We start from the raw sequence: 24,682 nt of genomic DNA on the forward strand, positions 1-24,682 counted from the left end.
CATCTCACCCTTTCGTGACTTTGCAAATTATCTCCCTTACTCTCCTTTTCTATTTTCTGATAAATGTATGTGCAAACTATCTTTCCTTGAGCACAAGTGTAAACATATCTGAGTGTATTTTTTAATGAAGTTATTTTATAGCCATCTTTTGGTACACAGTATACTCCCAAGTTAAATGAAAGATCTTTGACAAGGTCCATGTACGTAGAGGAGGTCTGCCCTCCAGCATGGAATCTGAACCAATTCCAAGCGAAGTTTGGTTTTGACATTCTCCCTTTCTGCCTGCTCTCCGTATTTTCCAAATCCTGGATAGGAGGTCCTCTGGGGTCTTCCTGCTATGTAAACCCTGTTGCAATACTCTCTGTGGTCTACTCTTCCTCTCCGATTGCTCAAAATTCTCTCAATTTCCTCCCTTGACCTCCTATCAAATTCCACTCTTTTAGTGTAGGTTATCACCTCAGCTAGCCTTTTGTCAGATAGCCGTTTCGAACCAATTCATACTCATGTGTAAATGGCTGATAGGCCACAACCCTTTTAGAAATATGGTAGAAACCCTTTTAGAGATCAATGGTCTCAAAGGCAGATCCTTGTTAACCTAGTAATCTTAATGCTGGAATTTCAGTCAGTGTCAAAGGGAAGTGAAATAGGTCAAGGGGAGGGGGAAGATATTTTAAATCAAGAGTCTATCTTGATTCTAACAAGATTCTTTCTCCCAAACTGAGAGGAGGGGCCTCAGCTACAATGTCTATATAGTCTGTACCACTTACAAGAACGTGATCTTACAAGAATATTTTTTTCTGGTTCGTGAGTTTTTTCATATGAAAAAAATCACAGAAAGATGTTATTCAATCACAATTAACCACTATCTAACCAATAATCATTAAATTTGTTAAAGGTAAAATTACATGAAATTTTTGAGAATCAAACATTTAATTATTTTTCCCCTAAAATCTCTCTTCCCACACTATCACAAAAATCATAAAACACTGGTGGCCAGAAATGGGAGATTTGTCACCAAATAACACTCAACCATGTGAAAGTCTGAAGAGAAAAGAATTCTTTCCCTTCAACTTGAACCTTATTTGGCTGAGATTTTCTCACCAGAGTCTTCCTATGTTTTTTCCATGGGCAACTGCCCCCTTGATTAATCCCATTTCCCTCAGTCTTAGTTTTTCCAAGCAGCTGAGCAAACAAAGATGCAGGCGTCCATTTTAACGTGCTTCCTCCCTCAAGCCCTCTGGGATGGCCCGTCTGTTCATCCTGTTCATAAACCAATGGTCTGAATGTGCTTGGAGAAAGCAGCAAGGATCTTCTGTCAGGATTAATTTTAATAGGCCACAGTCTGCTACCCAGGAACCACAGCCCCGGTAAATGGCTTTAAATTACTATTTGCTGATAAAGAGGGAGATATGAGTTGGAAATTTGGTTCCTCATTTCAAACAGTTTGGATAACTAATGCAAGAATTTACTTTTAGTGTGGAGTACATGCACTTTACAGCCTAAGCCCCTGGGTAGCTGAGGAAAACCTTTTGTTGCAGTGGGATCACAGTAAAATACAAAGAGGGGAAATGTGACATTTTGTAGTATAGAATTTTAGAGCTGGAAGGGAAATGAAGAATTTATCTGGGAATTTCTCAGCATAAGGCTTCCAATGAAGCTTTCGGTTTCTGATTTCTGTGCAGAGAAACTTTATCCCTACTGCCCCTTCCACTGTTCTCTCTTTACCCGTTCCTTTCCTTTCTTCACTCTGCTTTTCTCATACCTGATTCCACTTCCCTGTTGCCTTCTTTATCTCTCGCCTAACTGGCCAGGCTCCTACCCGTTCTTTGCGAAGCTCTGTGCTGAGGCACAGATAAGGCTGCCGGACGAGTGGCAGGAGGGCCTAGCACTCGTGTCTCCCTCTGTAAAGTGGGACTAGTCTCCACTGCTCTGCTCATCCACGAAAGCAGTGTGGGGATTGACTGACTGGAGGAGGAGGTTTGGTAAATGGTACACAGATGTCAGCCATTATTGTTCAATGAAGTCTAAGGTTTACCATTATTTATTAATTTTTCATTAGCTATGGCTGCTATGGTTTGTTTGAAAGTTCAGCATGTTCCATTCCCAAATGAATGCTTAAAAAAAAAACCATGAAAGAAAATAAAATTTGCTTCAAGCTTGTTTATGACTCTTGGTTCCCATGTCTTCCTCACATGCCCATAGCCTAGCCACATAGCAAGGGGCACAGCAAAGGTCAGCCTTCCCTCTCCTCAGTCAGCCCTCTCCCCCTGAGTCATGATGGATCCTTGGTTTTCCTAACACATTGATGCTATCGGGCTCCGTACCAGTCAGGGTTCGTCAGAGAGACAGATGCAGTGGCACATGTGTGTAGATAATCATGGGAGCCAATTCCTTAAAATGAATCTCAGAAAAAGAGATTTGGCTCACATGACTATCTCTGCAGGTAGGCAGCAGGCTGGAGAGCCAGAGAAAAACCACTAATGCAATTCAAGTCTAAAGGCTGTCTGCTGGCAGAATTCCTTCTTGCTTAGCGGAGGTCAGTCTTCATTCTACTAAGGGCTTCAACTGACTGGATGAGGCCCACGCACATTATGGAGGGCAATTTGCTTTACTAAAAGTCCACAACGATTTGAACGTTAATCTCAGCCAAAAAACACCTTTGCAGAAACATCTAGAATGTTTGTCCAAATAACCTAGGCAACTGACACATAAAATTAATCATCACAGGTTTTTCGGTGATCATTGTTCCCAGTGACTTTGTCTGGTTCAAATATCTGCCTATCCTCTCCTTTACATTTTCTTGAGGGACTAACCTCCCACGAACCATCATTCTGCTGCCCAAGTTCCTGCTACTTAACTGGAGTTGGGCTACATTTTTCATTTATGCTTTCATCACCTACCACCGCCACTGGGACCACATACCACTGTCAATTCTAGGCAGAGAGACTGGGCATGCTTCTGTGTGTGCCCCTGCAGTGCTCCCCATCTAGACCCTCCAGTGATCCCAACACGGTGGGAGGACCATCTCTGTGAGCTGAGAGGCCCAACAAGTGTGGAACTGAATACTTCCAGTTTTTGCTACATTGATATTCGTGTTTCCCTCATCAGTATTCTAAGTGAAGGAAGCAAAATTAGATTTTTGTAAGGAAGAAGGCTACCCAAACGGCACTTAGAAGGAAAAGGACAGATCAGGCCAGGACAGGGAGACCTTTTAGGAACTGTTAACGGCAGTTCACTCAAGGACCTGGACAGAGGTAATGAAGGCAATGCTGGGTGTGTGGGGAGGTGCTGAAAGCAGTGGAAAGAGGGAGAGGATCCAGAGAAGACGGTATTTAGACTGTTGGGCTGAGGAAAAGTAGCTGGGTATGAATACTTAGTTTCTGGCTTGGGCAACTAGGGGGATGGTGATGCCATTGGGGCGAGGGAACATAAGTTCAGCTTTGGATGAGCTGAACCTGAGGAACCTTTGGGACTTCCAGGCAGTAAGGTCCTAACACTGGCTCTAGTTCTGGCCCAAGAGCAAAGACCGCTAGAGCTGAAAATCCTGGAGAAATTGGTAGCATGGAATTTATGTTAGGAGAGAGTTGTGAGGAGGAGGAAGGGGTCAACAGGTCAGAGGCAGCAAGGAGGAGAGAGACTAAAACCTGCTCCTTGGGTTTGACCCCCCCCCCCCAAGAGGGTTCATGGCACTGGTGGGAGTGCAGAAGATGGAGTCAGAGGGTTCAGATAAGTTTTTTAGGCAGCTCATCCATGAAAACAGAGAAGAGGGTGGAAGACAAAGGGGTACTTTTTAACAGCTTCATTGGGGGTGTAACAGAGCTGCCATGTACCAGACATATTTTAAGTTTACCATGGGGTAAGGTGTGACTTGTCAAATGAATACACTCACATAACCATTGCTACAACCAAGATAATGAACACAGCCATCACCCCCAAAAGCTTTCTCCTGCCCCTTCATAATCCTTCCCTATAGCCTCTGCCTGTCACTCCACATCATTAGGCAATCACTGATATACTTCCAGTCACTAAAGATTAGTTTGTATCTTTTAGACTTTTATGTAAATGAAATTCTACAGTGTGGACTCTTCCTGGCTTCGCTCAGTATAACTGAGATTCACTGAAGTTGTTGCATGTAGGACAGTATTCAATTGTATGGACATACTACGATTTGTTTATCTATTCACCTACTGATGGACGTTGGGTTGTTTCCAGTTTTTGGACTATTACAAATAAAGCTGCTATCAACATTTATGTACAGGTCTTCAGATAGACACAGGCTTTTGTTTCTCTTGGGTAAATACCTAGCAGAGGAATGGCTGGGTTATGTGGCAGGTTTTCAGAACCTACCCAATTGTTTTCCAAAGCGGTTGTATTATTTTACGTTCCCATTAGCAGGGTAAGTTCCAGTTGTCCCACATCCTTTCCAACACTTGGTATGGTCAGTCTCTCTCATTTCAGACATTCTGATAATTGTGTTATAGAATATGACTGTATTTTTGTTTTTTAAATTTTATTTGAGAGAAAGAGGGAGAGAGCACAAGTGGGGGGGAGCAGCAGAGAGAGAGGGAGAAGCATGCTCCCCGCTAAGCAGGGAGCCTGATTCGGGGGGGCTTGATCCCAGGACCCCAGGATCATGACCTGAGCTGAAGGCACTTAACCTACCGAGCCACCCAGGCTCTCTCACTGTATTTCTAATTTGTGTTTTCTTAATGGCTAGTAACACTGCTCACCTTTCACGTTCTTATTTTTTCTTTGTACACCTTCGGTGAAACGTGTTCAAATCTTTTACTACTTAACCTCAGAAGTGACACCCTGTCACTTTCACCATTTGTATTACTTTTTACCATGTTCTGTTTGTTAGAAGTCAGTAAGTCCATTCCACATTTAATGGGAAGGGATTACAATAGGGCAGGACCATTGGGAGCCCATCCTAGAGGCTGCCTACAACAGATGGCTTCCCATTTCTCTCGGAGCAAAATTCAAACTCCGTATCCTGGTCTAAGCCCTGCAAGATCTAGCCCTGGCCTTTTGTTTGTCTGTTATTTGGACATGCTGAGCTCCCTCTCCTTTTAGTACCTTAGCATTTGTTCTTCCCTCTACTTGGGATGCTTTCCTGTCAGACGTTCCCACGGCTAATTCTTATCATTCAGGTCTCAGCTTTATAAGCTTTATAATTGCCTTCTCAGAAAAACCAACCTCAGCCACCCCTCAATCACCTCAATGAAGGTAGCCTCCCAATCACTCCTTAACACTCCAGCTGTATTAATTCTCTTCGTGACACTTAGTACCATCTAATAGAATGTAAGTTTCAGCGTGGCAGGAGGCTTCTCTGTCTCACTCACCATTATATCTCCAAAGTCTCGAAGAGTGTCATACACACGATAATTATTTGTTGAATGAACAAATGAATGAGATCTCCAAGGAGGCAAAAGAGATGGGATGCAGATCACAGCTGGAGGAATTAATCTTGATTAATGCTCCTGTTACTACTGCTATTCAACAAACCACCCTAACCTTAAAGGTATAAAACAACCACCCCATTTTATTATGCTCCCGAACTCCGTAGGTCAAGGCCTCAATTTGGGAGCCTAGAAGGCTGTTCCAGTTGGGGGCTGGAATCATTCAAAGGTTTGTTCACTCACATATCTTGGAGTTAATGAGAAGTTTTGGCCGAATCCCCACTTTAGGCTGACAAAACACCAAACACCCACACAAACTCAGGTTTCTGCATAGCTGGCTTGCTGGCTGGGTTCCAACAGTAAGTACCCCAAGAAAATTAGGCAGAAGTTGCATCACCTTTTACTACGAAGACTGTAAAAATCACTTCTGCTCTAGTCATAGTCTAGTCTCCATTTCTTGAGAGGAGAGTTAAGTTCACATAGTAAGAAGAACATGTGGGATGGGAAATAGTTTTGCTGCCATTCTTGTGGACCCCAGGCATACCACGGCCAGTTTTGTGGCCTGACAACCAGTGGGAGAAAACAGAGAAGAGCAGCCCAGAGATTCTGATCAATGCTACCAATTTTACAACTGATTTCTAATTTTTATCTTCAACTCTAAGGACAAATGGAAATCTTTCCCAGGTTTTTTTGGTTTTGTCCTTTTTTGAGAGAGCACACGTGCATGCGAATGGGGGTGAGGTGGGGAAAGGACCAGAGGGAAAGGGAGAGAGAATCTTAAGCAGGCTCCACACTCCTCCCCTCCCCCCAACCGCCCCAGCACAGAGCCCCATGTGGGGCTTGAGCACAGGACGCTGAGATCATGACCTGAGCTGAAATCATAAAGTCCGGTATTTAACCGACTGAGCCACACAGGCGCGCCCTGTTTTTGTCCTTTTAAACTGCATTCAAACGACACCTTTAACAGCTTGGTGGCAATGGGATGGCTAAGTCATCTTGGCAGCACTTCACATGAAACTGTCCTCTCCTTTAATTCTTCATTTTGAATTTTTCTTGCAAACAGTCAAATTCATTAGCTTACTCTGAGGATAATTAATATTCTTGAGATTAGTTCAAGTACCACTGGAAAAGTGATTTACACTTTTTTTAAAGGACACTGAAACCCCAAAACAAACAAAAACTAAAAATGCTTGTCCAGATTCAATTTTTAACAGATGGGCTCTTGATATGCAATTGGAATTCTTCAGCAGAGATTAGCTGCCTGTGGTTTGTGGGCTACGCTTCTTTTCAAGTAGTTGCCTGGTTCTGGCTGGAGACAGTTAAAACCTATGGCACTCACTGTTTCTGTTAAATTTCTCCATTTTACATCATTTCCCCCCAGACATTGCCGTTAAAATCTGTGTGCTAACACGTATCGTTCCTTTGTTTGATGGATTATAAAAGAATACTTTGCCTCCTTTCATTCTGAAGTGCAAATAGCCTGGTTTTAAGGTGATGTTTCCTCACTTGCCAAACCTCTTGGTTAGTGACAAAGCTAGTCAGTTTGTGTATGGGTGTTGTTAAAAATTCAGATTTGTGCTTTTTCGCAACAGGTTTGCCGCCAGAACACAGGTGTCGTGAAAACCACCACTCAACCTAAACCAAAATGGGAAAGAAAAAGACTCACATCAACATCGTCGTCATTGGACACGTAGATTCGGGCAAGTCTACCACTACTGGTCATGTGATCTACAAATGTGGTGGGATCGACAAAAGAACTATCGAAAAGTTTGAGAAGGAGGCTGCTGAGATGGGAAAGGGCTCCTTCAAGTATGCCTGGGTCTTGGATCAACTGGAAGCTGAACGTGAACGTGGTATCACCACTGATATCTCCCTGTGGAAATTCGAGACCAGCAAGTATTACGTGACCATCATTGATGCCCCCAGGACACAGAGACTTTATCAAAAACATGATTACAGGCACATCTCAGGCTGACTGTGCTGTCCGGATTGTTGCTGCTGGTGTTGGTGAATTTGAAGCCAGTATCTCCAAGAATGGGCAGACCCGTGAGCATGCCCTTCTGGCTTACACACTGGGTGTAAAACAACTAATTGTTGGTGTTAACAAGATGGATTCCACTGAGCCACCCTACAGCCAGAAGAGATACGAGGAAATCGTTAAGGAAGTCAGCATCTACATTAAGAAAATTGGCTACAACCCCGACACAGTAGCATTTGTGCCAATTTCTGGTTGGAACGGTGACAACATGCTGGAGCCAAGTGCTAACATGCCTTGGAAAGTCACCCGTAAAGATGGGAATGCCAGTGGAACCACACTGCTTGAAGCTCTGGATTGCATCCTGCCACCAACTCGTCCAACTGACAAGCCCTTGCGTCTGCCTCTCTAGGACGTCTACAAAATTGGTGGTATTGGTACTGTCCCTGTGGGCCGAGTCGAGACTGGTCTTCTTAAACCTGGGATGGTGGTCACCTTTGCTCCAGTCAATGTTACAACTGAAGTAAAGTCTGTTGAAATGCACCATGAAGCTTTGAGTGAGGCTGTTCCTGGGGACAATGTGGGCTTCAATGTCAAGAACGTATCTGTCAAAGATGTTCGTCGTGGCAATGTGGCTGGTGACAGCAAAAATGACCCACCAATGGAAGCAGCTGGCTTCACGGCTCAGGTGATTATCCTGAACCATCCAGGCCAAATCAGTGCTGGATATGCACCTGTGCTGGATTGTCACACGGCTCACACTGCTTGCAAGTTTGCTGAGCTGAAGGAGAAAATAGATCGTCGATCTGGAAAAAAGCTGGAAGATGGTCCCAAGTTCTTGAAATCTGGTGATGCTGCCATTGTTGATATGGTTCCTGGCAAGCCTATGTGTGTTGAGAGCTTCTCTGACTATCCTCCTCTGGGCCGTTTTGCTGTTCGTGACATGAGACAGACGGTTGCTGTGGGTGTCATCAAAGCCGTGGACAAGAAGGCAGCTGGAGCTGGCAAGGTCACCAAGTCTGCCCAGAAAGCTCAGAAGGCTAAATGAATATTATCCCCAATACCTGCCACCCCAGTCTTAATCAGTGGTGGAAGAATGGTCTCCGAACTGTTTGTGTCAATTGGCCATTTAAGTTTAATAGTAAAAGACTGGTTAATGATAACAATGCATCGTAAAACCTTCAGAAGGAAAGGAGAATGTTTTGTGGACCATGTTTTTTTTTGTGTGTGGCAGTTTTAAGTTATTAGTTTTTAAAATCAGTACTTTTTAATGGAAACAACTTGACCAAAAATCTGTCACAGAATTTTGAGACCCATTAAAACAGAAGTTTAATGAGAAAGAAAAAAAATTCAGATTTGTATGAGGACACCTTGAAGTCCTAAGTTATGTTGTATAAAAGACTATCCCACACCACTGAAAATATCTTTACAATCACTATGGTTGATAGTTATATAAAACCCTTAAGATTTGTATATACAAAAGGGACATTTCATTAAGAGGAAGAGGAACATGAGAGAAAGGCTGTGAGAAAAATTGAGAGGGAGATTCCATCAACTAATACCTGCTGTATGCATTTGGAGACAGAAAAGTACAAACATAACTCCCTAACAGAATTCCCTGACTTCCCAACTTTGTTAAGAAAGGAAAAAGAAATCACCATGCACGACAATTGGAGAAGCATAATATGCTTCATATACTGAGGTTTGAGCTCTAAAAGGTATAGTTATGCTCAAAAGAAAGAGCAACTGGGGTTGGAATAATCTAGGAAGGCTCAGGGAGATGAGGCTTGAATTTAGATTTATAATGGGCTAAGGGAGAAGGGAAAAGGGAGAAAGGACAGCTTTCCACAAAAGGAAAACAGTAGGGGGCAAAATTCTGAGTCCTGAGAGAAAGGCATCCTTGCCTCAAGGACACCTGTGGCCCAGGACCAGAAGAAGGGGTTCACTACTGTGGGGTGAATAAAGGCCTCCAGCTATTGCCCAGGAACAGGATGAGGGAGGCTTTGGGGGAGCTTGCCAGGGGACAACTGCCTGACTCAAAGGCCTTACTAAAGTAGCTCTTATTTAGCTGGCTGGAGCCCGTTCTTGACGTCTTTGAAAGCAGGGCTTACACTGAGAATTTTGATACTTTAATCTGATCAGAATGGACTAGATTGGGAGGATACAGAAATGGCTTCACCTGGAGTAGTTTCAGATTTTATCTAGACCTTCTGTCTGACTGGGAGGGAACTGCTGTTTTTTTATAGCACTCTACATAGGATTGAGAAAATGAAAATTTTCTGTATCAAAGAATGGGGAGGTGGTGTTGGTTATGGGGGTGTCCAAACCTCCCAATTGATATCTGTTGTGACTCTTGTATGCTTCCTAGTCTTTCCTTTGGGACACAGCTCTGGCAGCTGAACTGTAAAGAGAAGGTAAGAGCTGTTCGGGATGCCTAAGACACTGCTGTACTATTCTTAGCCTGAAAAAAAAAACAAAACCTTTTCAACAATTTTAAACATTTGGAATAGGCATAAAGCGAAGAATGAGATTTTCAAATTGGTGTGGTAGAAAAAGTAGCTGGGCATTTGTGCGAAATCTGGCGCTATCACTAAGTTTTGTGCCCTGGGAATACTAATTGATTTTGTGCCTCTGTTTTTCTACAGGCAAAATAGGAAATGATGAAGGAGAGGTTCTCAGCTGGCTTGTCCAGCACCTCCCACCATCACCTCTTGCGGGTCTTTGGAAATGTGTGTGGACTGGCAGGCCGAGGGTGGCGGGCAGAGGGGGAGGTAAAGGCGTTCTGGATTGTTCCGAGTTGGGAGCGCTATAGAACTAGCGGGCGCAAGCCAGACACCAAATGTCTTGCAATGCCCGAGGCAGTGCCACAAATGAAGAAAAGTCCTGCTCCAAATGCCACAGAGTCCCACTAAGAAATGCTGACAGTCCCTAAGGATCCCTCCAACTCTGAGGACTCCATTAAGCCTTGGGCTACAAGGCAGCACCACAGACCAAGGCCTCTCGAGCCCCGTCCGGCACATTCCCCCAACTTCACCAATGGCTAACCAACTCATCACTCAGGTTCGACCTACAGTTCACTTCTCAGAGGCACTTGCCCTGGTGCCCATACCGATCTTACTATTATACTGTTTCATCATTACCTGATTAACGTCTGCCTCCCTCCACCCCTCGGTAAACTCCATAACGGCAGGAGTCGCGGATATTTGTCGGGGTCACAGTGGCGCTAGCAAACACTTTCTGAATAAACCTGAAGAGCTGACGAACCGACAGAAGATACTCGGCATCAAACGCGCGCCCAGTCGCTGCCGGACGCCCCGGCCCGTAACTTCCGCCCCTTCCCCCTCCTCCCGGCGCTCCCTTCTCCTTGCCTGTGTTTGTTTCCGGTGTTTGAATAAAGCTCGATTCGGCTCGAAGAAGACCTGTTCTTCCGGGAAAATGGCGACTCCCGCTCGTCCCTCGGAGTCCACGCCGGCAGCGGATCCGGCGCTAGCAGCGGGGGCTGCCGAGGAAGCCGAGTGCCCGCCGCCTCGCCAGCCTCAGCCCCCGCAGAATGTCCTCGCTGGCCCGCGGCTTCGAGCCCCAAGTTCCCGAGGACTTGGGGCGGCGGAGTTTGGCGGAGCTGCGGGAGATGTTGAAGCGCCAGGAGAGACTTTTGCGCAACGAGTAAGCTTGGGTCCCGCCGAGTCACCGCCAGGCTTCTTCGGTTCGGTCTCCCTGGGACGCGTTCCTTCCCCTCCCCACGTCGGGTTCCCTTCTCTGGAAGGTGCCCTTGCCTCAGTCAGATCGGTTCCAGTCCCGCAGGCGAGTGGACGGCCTCCAGCCGCAAAGCGGACCGCGCGTCCTGGTTTGGCACGTACCGCGGGTGGGGATGGCTTTAGCGTGCTGAAAGGCTGCTTAAGAGTTTCAGCTGTTCCCTTAGCTCCTTGTTGTTTTTAATTACCTGGCTACTGTGACGGTTCCCTAAAGGGAGGGTCTGTATCCTAAATCCCTGTGTACCCCCGCCCCCCTTGCCGCCCATGCTGTGCCCAAAACATCTTGTCAATTTCATCTCTAGATCCTGTTTTTACGGGACCTGTAGGAAAGGGAAAGAATGGGACATAGAGTGCTATATTAGACAGAAAAAGTTTGTCTCATTCAGCTGGCAGATTTAACGACTGTAGCAGGGGAACAATATAATGAAAGTGAAAGAAGCTTAATTTAGCAGCGTGGAAGGAATGAGAGACAGAAGACAGCTGGAGGATATTTTCAGAGAAGTTCCCAGCAAGGGGGTTGTAAGAAGGGTAGTTGTGGGACTGGGAAAACTACATCACGCATGAGATAATTTGGGTATGTAGTTGAAGGAGATGGCTGAAGTTTCCAGCTTGCATAGAGAACCACTAATAACAGAAGAATTGGGGAATAGCTCTGAGGTTGATTTTACTTCGGGAGGGGATGCTAGGTTGAGGGAAGAGTTAATTATATGTACTTAAAAGCTGGAGAAGGTCATGAGGATCCGGAGAGAAAAGGCTGAGAACATACAGGAATCTCAACTGGAGAGGGCTGTTAATGTTGAAATTGTGGAAGTAATGTAAGTGTGAAAGAAAGAATAGAGCCAGAGGTGTCATCTTCCCTCCATTTCTTATATGGATAAAGAAAAGAGAATCTGAAAAGGAACTTAAGTCATTCAGCAAAAGGGACAAATGACCATTTGGGAGCTTTCTGGTAGGGACAAGTACTTTGACTTTGTGAGAATGGGTTTTTAATCTATAGCAGCAAATTGACTTTTTGGTCTCAGGACCCCTTTATACTGTTAAGACTTACTGAGCATCTCAAGGAGCTCTTGTTTTATGTATGTTAAATCTGCTGCTGTTTATTGGTGTGTTAGGAATTACAGGTGAGAAGGGCACCTGGGTGGCACAGTAGATTAAGAGTTCCACTCTTGGTTTCCACTAAGATCATGATCTCAGGGTCATGAGATGGAGCCCCCCAAGTTGGGCTCCACGCTCAGCATGGAGTCTGCTTGGGATTCTCTCTCCCTCTGCCTCTCCTACTTATGGTCTCCATCTCTCTCTCTCTCTCTCTCTCTCTCTCAAAATAAATAAATCTTAATAAAAAAAAGGAATTACAGGTGAGAGAGTTTTAAAACAGGAATACACAATGATTAGCCATCAGAGCAATGATATATCATGTGGCCTCTGGAAAACTCCGCTGTACCCATATGAGAAAATGAATGTGGGAATGGCAAATAATGGCTTAGTATTATTATGAAAACAGTTTTGACCTTGCAGACCCATCCACCTCCCCTCCCCAGGAAGGTCTTGGACATCACACTTTAAAAACGAGTTTTGGGGCGCCTGGGTGGCTTAGTCGGTTGGGTGTGTGCCTTTGGCTTGGGTCATGATCCCGGGGTCCTGGGATCCAGTCCCACATCGGGCTCCCTGTTCGGCGGGAAGCCTGCTTCTCCCTCTCCCCGCTGCTTGTGTTCCTGCTCTCGCTATCTCCCTGTCAAATAAATAAATCAAATTAAAAAAAAATAAAAACTGCAAGTTTTGGAGTATATTCTAGAGTATTATATGCTTAAGATACTTTTGCTGAAATTCCAATTAGACACATAAGGGATATTCCTTATTCCTGCCTCCCCTTGTGTTTTTAGGGTATTTAGATAATGACTGTTACTTCATTCCTGCCTTGAGGCAGTTCGAAATCAGATTTTTGACTTAAAAGATAGATTTTTCTCCCTTTGAGGATAATGCTTGGTCTTTATATCTCAAGGCTTAAAAACATAGCTCTAACAGATACATGTTTCCTCCCCCTCCCCCCATGTAACAGAAAATTCATTTGCAGATTGCCCGACAAAGGTAAAAAGATCTCGGGCTCTGTTGCCAGACTGAAAACTGCCATTGCAGAGCGTGAAGAAGTTAGAGGACCGTTTCATCCTGTTCGTTTGGACTGTAAGCTGAGGCAAAGAGCGGTTGCAGTTGTTGACGTGGGCGCAGGAAAGGCCCCGAATTCTGACCAGATACTTGATACCGCATCACTAGTTTGTGGCTCTTCCTCCGTACGTAGCATCAAGGCACCTAAGACCACGTCACAACAGCGGGGACTTGTACGGCCTCCCCCGGAAGGCGATGAAGAGGCTCCAGAGGTTGAGTACACCGTAAGCGTGCGCCCAGCTTCCAGCAGCAGAGCCAGTGCGCCTTCCTCCTCCGAAGCTGGTGCGCATCTCCCTTGGCATCAGGTTTCGAGGCAAGCAGAAGATAATTGGAGCGGCTCCGACGACCTGTTTATTGATAGGTTACGAAGGATCACAGTTGTGGACTCAGGTGAAGAGCGCTCAGAAGAGGACAGGAGTGCTGAGAATGTGGCAAGGCTTGGGAGCGGGGCCCACAAGAAGCCTCATTTCATGGAAGTGCTAGAAATTCGAGCCAAAAACCCAGTGCCCCCATCACATAAATTTAAAACGAATGTGTAAGTACCTTCAGAAACGGGCCTGTCACGGGAACATACCACCTGTTAAACTAAAAAAAAATGGGAAGAATGCTTTCAGATCAGTGGACTTTGTGTGGGACCCGCTTGTAGTTAGCAAAGAGCATATTGTGCAAACAGCCTGGCCGGAACGGAGGATTCATGTTGACAGATACTCTAGGTCTCTAGCCAAATAACTGAACAGGTTTCAGATAGCAGGTGGGAGATTAAATTTCAGGGTGCTTAGCCAACATTTGATATTAAACCCAGAGTTAGACAATTTATTATGACTATTTTCCACAACAGTTTTTTGGCATGCAGCTCCTCCTTTGATTAGACCAAAAGCTAAAGGAAAAGCAACTTTAGAAGCTGATGGACTTGTCAGCGAAGAGTATTTGTGTGCTCACTATAGGTAAGCAGCAGGTGCTGGGGTGACACAGAAGTAAAGATACTGCTCCTCAGGGAGTTCAGGATCTAGACGAAAACCCAAGGCCTACACACTTGGAGGAACGTTGAACTGTACCATAACAACTTGAGGGGGAAGAGAGCTGGGAAGGGGTTAAAGAAACTGAAAAACAGACCGAGGCGGGAGGCGGGAGGCGTAAACTAACCTTGCTTCTGAGTTCCTTCTCATAGTTTTGTTTCTGAGATCTCCAAAAAAAGAGAAGCTCTTTGAAGAGAAAAGAATTTTCTTTACTTGTACGCAGATGTAACGTTCACAGCAGGGAGTAGCCAGTGTATTTAGCCTACCTGTTTGCATTTACCAGGAGGCAACATCGTATACAAAGTTGAGTCACTACTGCCCTTCTTTGAAAAGCTGGGAACCTCTAGTTAGAAATGCCTAAAATTTTCAGAGAATTATTTTAAAGTTTAAAACTTTAAAGTTTAGCCCTGTCATTTTTTTTTAACTTGAAAACATTTTATTTCTTTTCTCTAGAAAAACCAGGATTATATTACATTAATTTTTAGGTAGTAATAAAAAGTAATCTTCGTACTCTTGATGTGCGAAGTGAGTAATCTCTCCATCTTGTGTGCAGTGAGGTGTATTTCCTCACTTCCAGGAAGACAGAAAACCAGAAGCATCATCTAGTCAGTCAGAGGATACACTGATCCTGGTCATTTAGCTGGAAGTGGCAGTGGGGAGAGCCAGATCCTCCTGTGCAGTTAGAGCAGATTGGGGAAGGCTGGGCCTGGACGAGTGTGGACTGAGGGATTCTGTGCATGAGCAGCCTTTGACTCCTTTTCTGCTCTTCCTTTAGCCTCCTCCATGCCCTTCTGGCTCGTATACTACCTGGGTGCCAGTGGCTGCCCCTCACCTCCCTCTAGCTTAGGTCTTTCCAGAACTTCGGATTTGCATGGCCAGTTACCTATGAAACCTGGCCATGTGGGTGTTCTGTGGCACCTCAGATTTGTCGTGTACAGCATAGAACTCTCTATTTCTTCCCATGCTGACTTCCTCCCATATTCCCTAAATTCATGGTGCCACCACTTTATTTTTCTCTCCAAGGTGTCTTGTGCTTCATCTCCTTATCTGCTGGCTATAAAGACCGACATAATATATTTTATTGACTTTCATCTCTAATTCTTGTTTTCATCCTCTGTCAAAAGTGAAGGCTCTCATCCCTCTCTTGGGCTATAACGCCTGTTCTGGACTCTAGTCTTAACTCCTCCAGCCCATCTGCTCCACTGCTGCTAGAGTGAAATTCGAATGATGCAAATCTGAACCCATTGCATAGAACTCTTCCCTGAGGACTGGGCCCGGTCTACTTGCCAGCCTTGTCTTGCGGCCTTTCCTCTACACCCCACCCCCTGAACTTCCTTTGTGCTGTACCACGTTGCCCCTCACTCCCTGCTGGGATGCCCTCCTCCCCTCATTTACGTGGTGAGCACTTATTCCAAGACTCCTCAAAATTCACTCTTAAAGCTTTTCTGACAACCTCCCTGTGTCCCATTAGAACCAGTGGTTTCCTTCTTTATGTTCCAGTGTACCAGTATGTATAATGTATACCACCTCTATGTAGTGTCACACGGGCGGGATTATGTTGCACGGAAACTGTTCACAAGTTTATTTCCCTTTACTGGACAGCAAGCCCCTTTGTGCATGTTCTTTGAATGGAAAGATGGCTTCAGTTCAAGTGTAAGGTTGGAAGAACGAAGGATAATGCAAAGAGCCCATCAGTCTACCTATTTGTTAAAAATGGTGGATTGTCCTATTACTCTCCACAAAGGTGCCAGTTTAAATACTCCCCATATCTGAAGTAATATGTTTAAAAACAGGAAAGATTTTTATCTATGAATAGAAATATTGGTAAACTCCTCACTATTATCTTTGTAGAAGAATTAACTGCTGAGGTTAAAGTCCGCTTGTGTGTGGGAATGTTGTAAATGTGTCTATAAAAAGAAACAGTCTGATGATACAACAGATTTTTCCCTCCTTCAGATTACCTTCACAGCAAAACGATTCATCTGGTCATTGGCAGAGAGGAGGGTCTCCCGTCTCCTCGGAAGAAAGGCGGCTCAGGGATAAGAAGCATCTTGATGACATTACAGCAGCCCGGCTTCTGCCACTTCACCATATGCCCACACAGCTGCTCTCCATAGAAGAATCTTTGGCACTTCAGAAACAGCAGAAACAGAGTTATGAGGTATTTAGAGTTTTAAATGTTTCTTGTCTCTTTTAGATGCTGCCAAGTCAGAATTTACTCCAGGAAGTTCAAAGAGGATGGGACTTAATAGAAGGGTGCTCAAGAAATGGTCAGCTCATGCCATTCACTCTCAGATGTGAGCCTCTAGTTTTCTGAGAGTCTTGAAGTTGCTGGATCCGCAGGACCCAGCTGGCAATGATCATAGCTACATGCACTGGCAGAGTGGTTTTTGCCAGGAAATGTGGGGAGACCACTGCACAATTCCCCAATCTCTTAAAGCCCATGCTGTCAGCCTAGTAGAAGCCTTGCTTCTCTCTCTCCCACCTTGTAAGCCCCATGCAAGACGTTCTCAGTGGTAGAATCTAACCAAGAATCAGGGAAATGTTTCCAGGTTTCTGTCTCCTGCTGGACAGGGAAGAACATAACATTGGAGGAGTAGTGTGGTGTTAACCAACAGACATTTGGACACTGAGCTTAAAAGCACGATATGCAGGCCCTTGTGAAGACAGAAGAATCGCCTGCTTTTAGTGACTTAATTTTGTATATCACTTACGTCAAAGATCTGGGAGTTCTGCATAGAACCTTAAGCGTGTATGTGGACAGTTTGTGTACAGAATAATGAGATGGGAGAAAATAGTTGTGAAGACTGGAGGGAGAAAAGAAAGCATCCAGTACACTTAGATAGTAGTAGTTTGAACCTCCCCGAAAATAGCAGGTTAACTTCCTAGTATTGCTTAGCTAGATTTTAATCAGGTACTAGACACTGGTCAAGACAGAACTAGGCTGTTATTCAGCCTTGGCACATGGATTGGCATTTTCAGGGCACTTTTTAAAAGCCATTTTTCTTCCCCATTGTCTAGTTATGACTACACCCTTGGGGAATTGGTTTTTAGATTGTTATATGATCTTAAGTGCCTGTCCTAAGATATCTCTAGGTTGAACTCAACTCCTTTGAAACCAGTTTCCTTGGCAGAGTGGTATTAGCTCCCACTTCATTCCTACCTACCCAGAATATTCATGGCCGGAGGGGAAGGACACAAAGAGGTTCCAGTTGTAGGGGGAAAAGCATGAGAAAAGCGAAGAGCCAGATTAAAAATGGGCATTGCCACCTGCCTTCAGTCAGTGGTCCTGTCCTTGGGTGTCTATGAGCACATTGCCAGTGTCTAAAATTTACTTGGACTTTCTGTCATGTAGTAATTTTCATGGGAACTTAATTTGGAGAGGGATAGTTGGCTTTTTAAAAGTATTGGTTTCTTGATTTCATTGTGACATTGAAATGTAACCCTCAAGCCTAAAAGCTGTGATTTCATCTAGGAAAGAAGATTCTTTTTTAGAGAATCAATACAGCATTAATGATTTTTGACATTTGGTAGTTGAAACTGCTCTGTGAGTGTGTATGTACACATGCATGTATCCCCCATACTTAAAAATCCGTCCATGTTTATAACTGTCATGGCGCTCAGCAGGTTCCTCAGTTTCCCACAGAGAGGTGGGGTATTTCAGTGCACTGTTGTCTGTTAAAGGAAGTCTGACCATGACGGTGGCAGGCTAGTAGCCCTTACCAGCATTGTCCCCCCCCCCCCCCCCCCAATCTGTGGTAGGCACAACCTCAGACTTGCACGCTGCTAGAGAGAGCACTGAGGGGAGTGGTGTGCCCTTTTATTTCCACTTCTCTTTAAATGACTTCTTACTGAAAAAGTGGTAGGGAAAAGAATGTGAATGTGTAACGTTTTGCTTTGATTTTTGTTTTAAAGGAGATGCAAGCCAAACTCGCAGCACAAAAATTAGCTGAAAGACTGAACATAAAGATGCAGAGCTATAATCCAGAAGGGGAGACTTCGAGGAAGTACCGAGAAGTGAGGGATGAAGGTGACGATCAGTCCTCTGGAGATGAATTCTGAAGATGGGCAATGGAATCGTCGCCTAAATCTCTGCCTGTTGAGTTGTCACGATCTTACATCAGACTTTGAAACAAGTATCAAGATCGGTGTCAGACATTGTCGAGGGAAGGAATTTTGTTTAAGTTACACAAAGGTAGCTATAAAAATAGCCCAGTTTGTCTTTCAGAAGATGACTTTCATGTACTTAAAAAGTTTAATATTTGAATGTGTTTTAACCATATTGTATTAAAGTTTTGCAGTATGTTGTGTGTTGGTCTGATATTTTAGTACATAGTAAGCACAGTACTTTTTCCTCTAAGCCAAATGAAGCAGGTAACTGCTCTTTTCCTGATTCTTACCTCTTTGGAATAGCATTTATTACATTTATTACATGTCTTTCAGTGAAATATTTGGTTGCCCCAGGCATCACCTAAAATGAATTAGGAAGATAAAGTTCCTTCCTTTTGCAAGTAATGGAGGGAGCAGTCTAGAGAATTTTATGCATGTTTGCATGGGGTTAATGAGGTGTATTGGATGTGAAATGCCTAGGAAGACACTTAATAGAGAATTCTGAAATGTTTGTTTCCTTCTTCTGTCTTCCCTTAGGAAGAATGTTATCTTCTGATTAGGAATAGGAGTACTTTTAGTTGGTGCTCGAGGGTGGATAGTCTTTCTGGATGATCACATTTGCCTGGACTGACATGAGGTATAGGAAAAGTCTAGGGTGACTGTAGGTGAAGGGAGGAGCTCTTCTTAGGATTGACCTGACTTGAGTTCATTGCTCTAAGAGGTGACAGGTTCAGTTTGGTAAGAAAACCAATTTTTTTTTTAAAAGCTACAATTGAATTGTCAATGCATTGCCTTCCCCCCCGCCCAAGAGGCATATATAGGCAACAGAAATCTCAGTCTCGTATGTATCCATGTTTATGTAATTTTAAAGGATTACACGGTTGTTATCAGAGATTTTTTTTAACATATTGGAGATTTTAAACAGTGTTGAAAGGAAGAATAAAAAATTAGAGCAACTTCACAATGTTAATGGTGATGTTTTACGGGTGTTTAACTTGGCTTTAAAAGAGATTTTCATATATGACATTTTCCTGCAAACATACTCAGGAGTGCTAGGAAGGGCTCGGTTCTCTAGCATGGACTTCCAGGTACAGCTACTGCTTTCCATCCCCCTCCCATCCCCTCCCCCCAGCACCCCTCCCCCCAGAAATGTAAAAATATACTGAGCTAACAAATTTATTATTTCTACTTTTAAAAACTAGTAGTAAATGGATTTCACAACATAAAATTATTCTTTAGAGAATAAAAGGATACACATCTGGAAAGCCAAGTAATGTGGAAGTGCTCCCATGCATGGACACACAGTCCCCTGTAGTCGGATCACCCAGAGAGCGCCTCTGTTAAGGTTCAGGTATATGTACTTTACATACTCTTCGATACGTTTCTGTTTTCAATAATGCAATGATACTGTACATTGTTTCACAGTCTGCTCTATGTATGGTAAACATTTTCCCATAATATCTTGCCTTTGAGATAGCTACAGAATATTCAATTTTATGGGTGTGCCATAACTTTTAAAATCAGCTTATTATTTAACAATTTGATCATTACACTGTAAACTGTAAGCAACAATGTGATTAACATCTTAAAAGATAATCACATTTGTACAAAAATGATTTCTTTCTAGAAGATACCTTTCTAGAAGTGAAATTGCTAGTTGGGAGTATAGGTAAGTTTTAGAGATTTTTGATCTACATCACTCACCACAAAGATTGTGCCCCTTTATATTCCTCTGAGCAATATCAAACTCCCAGAACTGAAAATTGCTATTTAAAGTGTGTGCAAACTGAATAATTACAGGAAAGGATGGTTTTTAAAATTTGTGTTTCTTTGATTGCTTAATGAAGAATATTTTTTCATGTTTATTGACGATTTATGTTCATTCTTTTGAGCATTGCTTATTCATATCTTCACTGTATTTTCTTGGAGAGTGTGCTGTTTTTATTGGTCTATAAATTCTTGATAATAATTAAGATGTCCAGCTTTTGTCCTATGTTCTTATTTTAGTGTGTTATTTTCTTTTTTAATACAGTTCGTGGTGTTTCGGTGTAGAAGTTTTCTTTAGGAGTCTACCTTTGCGGTTATGCCTGAGCCTGCCTTCCCTAGCCCCAGGGTGGATATGCATTCATCCTTATTTTCTTCTGGGACTTTTTAAAAATTTCGCTTTTATACTTATATTTAGTTCAAAAGGAAATTTTTAATGTATCTCAAGTTTATTTGGGGATGCTGCATAAGGTGAGATTTAATTTTTGCAGGTAGTTGACCAATTGGTTCGATATTATAAACCACCATTTCCCCACTGATTTATAATGCTGTCATTAATAGAATATTAAATTCCCACATATCTTGTGCTGTGGGCCCATTTCTGGGCCTTGTAGTTTTTCCTGCACTATTTTAATAATTGTGGATTTCATCAGCATTAATATTTAGTATACAATTTCTCCCTCATTCTTTTAGATTCTGTCAAATATAACCTCCAGAGAAGTACGCAAAACAGGTGTGCGGTCTAATAGGTAAAGCAAACAGCAATGTAATCACAAACCAGAAGCAGAAAAGCTACTGCCAGTACTCTGGAATCTCTCCGTGGCCCCTGTGGATACCCTATTTATCTACTATCTGAGCTAACTACTATCCTGACTTAGAGTAATACTCCACTCCTCCCTCCGCTTTAAAAAAAAAAAAAAAAAGGTCCTACCAGTTACGTATGCAATAATACGGCTAGTTTGTTTTGCCTACTTTTGCCTTATAAAAATGGAATCCTACTGTATATGCATTTGGTGTCTTTGACTCAACATTGCTTATAAAATTCATGTCGCATAGGTGTTTTTTATTCGTCTCATTGCTGTGTAATGTACCACTCCTTCAATCCCACTTTAATCTAGTGTGGCAAGCACTTGTGTGTTATTTTCAGGTTTTGGCTATTATAAGCAGTGCTGCAGTGAGCATCTTTGTGCACATATTTCTGTTGGGTATTAACCTAGGAGTTCAATTGGTGGTTTACAAGGTATGCGTATCTTTAACGTTTAATATTCCCACCATCCCGTGTCCAGCGCGTTTGAGAGTTCCAGTTCACTAACACTTGATATTACCAGACATTAATGTTAGCCAGTGCGATGTTTTGATAGTAGGCCTTCATTTTAGTTTTATTTCGCATTTCCCTAATTAGGAATGGCTTTGAGCATCTTCATTTACTGGTCATTGGATTTCTTCTTTTGAAAAGTGTCCATTCCAAACTTTTGTTCGTCTCTCTGTCGTGTTTGTGTCGGCTGTCCTTTTCCTCACTGATGTGTAGGATGTGTTCTTGATACTAATCATTATTTAGCTATAATTGTTGTAAATCACCTCTTCCTCTCTGCATTACTTTTCATTCCTTCATGGTGTTTTTGTTGGACAGAAATTCTTAAAGGCAAACTTACCAATCTTTTATGTTTAGTGTCTTAAAAGAATCTTTCCCTATCCTGAAGTCATGAAAGTATCTTTTTTTTTTTAAAAGATTTTATTTACTTATTTGACAGAGAGAGACACAGCGAGAGAGGGAACACAAGCAGGGGGAGGGGGAGAGGGAGAAGCAGGCTTCCCGCCGAGCAGGGAGCCCGACGTGGGGCTTGGTCCCAGGACCCTGGGATCATGACCTGAGCCGAAGGCAGACGCTTAACCGACTGAGCCACCCAGGTGCCCCTGACAGACATGTTTTCATCTGAATTGCAGGTGAACAGAAGTTAACTATTTAAAATAAATTTTTAAGGAAGGAAGACTTCATGTTAAAATTAGGTTTAAAGTAGGAAAATAGAGTGAATCTGTGGTCATGAACCCTTCAATTTTCAAGTGATGATGTTAAGGGAAGTGCTGAAGTTTGGGGCTTAACCTGAAAGGTGGGAGATGTCGGAGAGTTAGTCTCATTCTATACAGTCACCTCTAAGATAATTTCACAGCACCTATGTCCAGTCCACATCACATTCTCTGGGGACCCAGGAGGTGTGTGAGTCAAGGTGGAAGGCAGATAGCTTGTGGGATTATCTCTCCTGTAACTGGGATGTTGCGGTGATTTGCACAAGGTCACTCAGAGGCAGCCGAGAAAAGAACCCAGCCCTCAAGACTTCTGGGCACCAGACTGCATGACCTTGTGCACAAACCCACAAATCAAAGTTGCATGTGGGCTTTAGAAAGTGCGAATGCTAGGTGAGAGCTCAGATTACTCTGGGGGCGTTTGTCATGTCTCTATGACTTATGCCACAAAAGGGCTTTTGTTTTGATAATTTTTGTATTTGGAATGTTTTGTTTTTAATCATCTTAGAACCGTATGACCGCTTTGGTCACTGTTGGGATCTTCACTCTTCCCTCTTCACTCGACACTTGGCTGCGTAAAACTTTCTAGGAGAAAAGATTTGAGGCAAAGTAACCTCAGGTATCCTAGGCTTTATTCAGACGAGCGGATAAAATCTGGTAGTTCACCCTTTGCGGGCTTCAGGACAGTTTGTAATGCTAAAGAGAAAGTAAAGTTATCAGGAAAAAAAGGTTCTGTCTTTTGCCTCTGCTAAATAAATAAAAGGATTATATATCCTGCTTTAATGGAGAGCGTATAGTCATCTACAAAATATGGCAAATTGCATTATTGACTAGCTCCTTGACAGAGAGGAGAAACTGAAAGCTATTATTTTAATTTCTGGCTAAAGTGAGGGAGCTTTGATACTGGGCGGATGAGACAAACCTAGCACCGGGTAATACTGAACCAGAGCCAGACCACAAATCAGAAGCGATTCTGAAAGTGCAGCATAAAAGCCTGAACAATTAAATATGATCTATTACTTCCCAGATGATTTTAGAAAACTTGGAATAAAAAAGAAGGGCAAAAAAGAGGGTAAGCCACTGGAATAGCATTTAGATTATTAGATTTAGGATTTAAATGCCACTATTTCCTTTGAATCCAATGGGAAGTTATGCGCTCTCCTGACTATTAAGTCTGTAAGATGAGGTCAGCGACCCCTTATCTAACGTATGGGGTATGTTTTGAGAGAACAGAAATTTCAAAGTGTGGTCTTTAGAGAACACTTTGAGGCCTAAAAGAGATTCTATATGAAAACCTTATTGTAACGATGGTAACAATTATGATCGAAGTAGTTTGGGGAGGTAACTTTTGGCATATGAAGTAAAATGTTTTAAAATCACCACCATATGAACCTTTTAATTTAGTGTTAAAATTAACTTGAGAACAATAGAGACTCCCTAAAAAGGCTGTTTTGACAAGGGGATAGATATTAGGACACTGAGCTAAGGAAAGCCCGAGCTTCGGATGGAAAATTTTCTCATTATTAAGGCAAAAGAATGAGAGTTGTAAATCAAGCCCTTATTCAGAGCACACAGAATCGCTCCTCAGAAGACAGAGACCCAGATTGGTGCTTATAAATTCTGTCCGAAAATATTGCTAGTAAATACATCACTGCTCCTAACCAGTACCACATATATTTGTATTAAATAGCTCTTCTAGGGATTGTGTGGTAAAAACGAAGGCGTATCTTCTATTGATTAGATTTTTAATAAGAAGGATTTTTTTCTCCCCTTCGGCTATATTTAATAGGGTCAAAATGCAACACATGAGGAAACTCACTGACAATAGAAGGCTAATCTTATCTCAATTTAGGATCTTTAGTTCTTAGGGGAGGAAGCAAGCTTAAATATAATTTGTTCCACATCCTATAAATAGGGAAACTGAGGCACAGAAAGGCGCAGAGATGTGCCTATGGTGTGCAGCTGGTTCTAATAGAGCCGAGTCTTTCTGCCCTAGCCCCGTGTTCTTTGCTTAATGTGGATCGTCTTGTAATTAATTCCTTAACACATTTTTGCAAAGTGACAGAAAAAGCACAGTGCCAGAAATTTATTTTCTACTTCTGAAACTATAGAAATGTTAGGTAGTCTTAGGTAGCCTTACCTATTGCAACTGGGTTCAGTTACTATAATTTTCTTGAAATAAAAATGGATAATGTATATTTTAAAAAGTGAAACAAAGGGATAATGTACTGCTCGTTATATTTATAAGTATGCCTCTCTTTCCTCTTTGCTGCCTGACTTTTTTTTTTTTTTAAGATTATTTGAGAGAGAAAGAGAGAGAGCATGTTGGGGAGAGGCAGAGGGAGAGAATCTCAAGCAAATTCCACGCTGAGCACGGAGTCCCATGTGGGGCTCGATCCCACAACCCTGAGATCATGACCCGAGCCGAAACCAAGGGTCAGACACTTAACCAAGACTGTGCCACCTGGGCACCCCCACTTGGTT

At 43.0% G+C, this 24,682-nt stretch overlaps 1 protein-coding gene across 2 annotated transcripts; it reads left to right on the forward strand.

The window, feature by feature from the left end:
- Positions 1–10,773: 10,773 nt before the first annotated feature.
- On the forward strand, positions 10,774–20,381 carry POLR2M (RNA polymerase II subunit M). Of its 2 annotated transcripts, none has more exons than XM_025883831.2 (4): positions 10,774–11,037; positions 13,198–13,821; positions 16,259–16,463; positions 18,218–20,381. In XM_025883831.2, the coding sequence occupies exons 1-4, from the start codon at positions 10,925–10,927 to the stop codon at positions 18,362–18,364; spliced, it is 1,089 nt and encodes a 362-aa protein (XP_025739616.1). In that variant the 5' UTR covers positions 10,774–10,924; the 3' UTR covers positions 18,365–20,381. The 2 variants fall into 2 exon arrangements, with proteins under 2 accessions (XP_025739616.1, XP_025739615.1); XM_025883830.2 differs by having other exon boundaries at positions 10,775–11,037; positions 13,183–13,821.
- The last annotated feature ends 4,301 nt before the right edge of the window (positions 20,382–24,682 follow it).

This window comes from Callorhinus ursinus, unplaced genomic scaffold (genome assembly GCF_003265705.2).
Source record: "Callorhinus ursinus isolate GAN/ISIS: 27379988/994484 unplaced genomic scaffold, GSC_fseal_2.0 scaffold25, whole genome shotgun sequence".
NCBI lineage: Eukaryota > Metazoa > Chordata > Mammalia > Carnivora > Otariidae > Callorhinus > Callorhinus ursinus.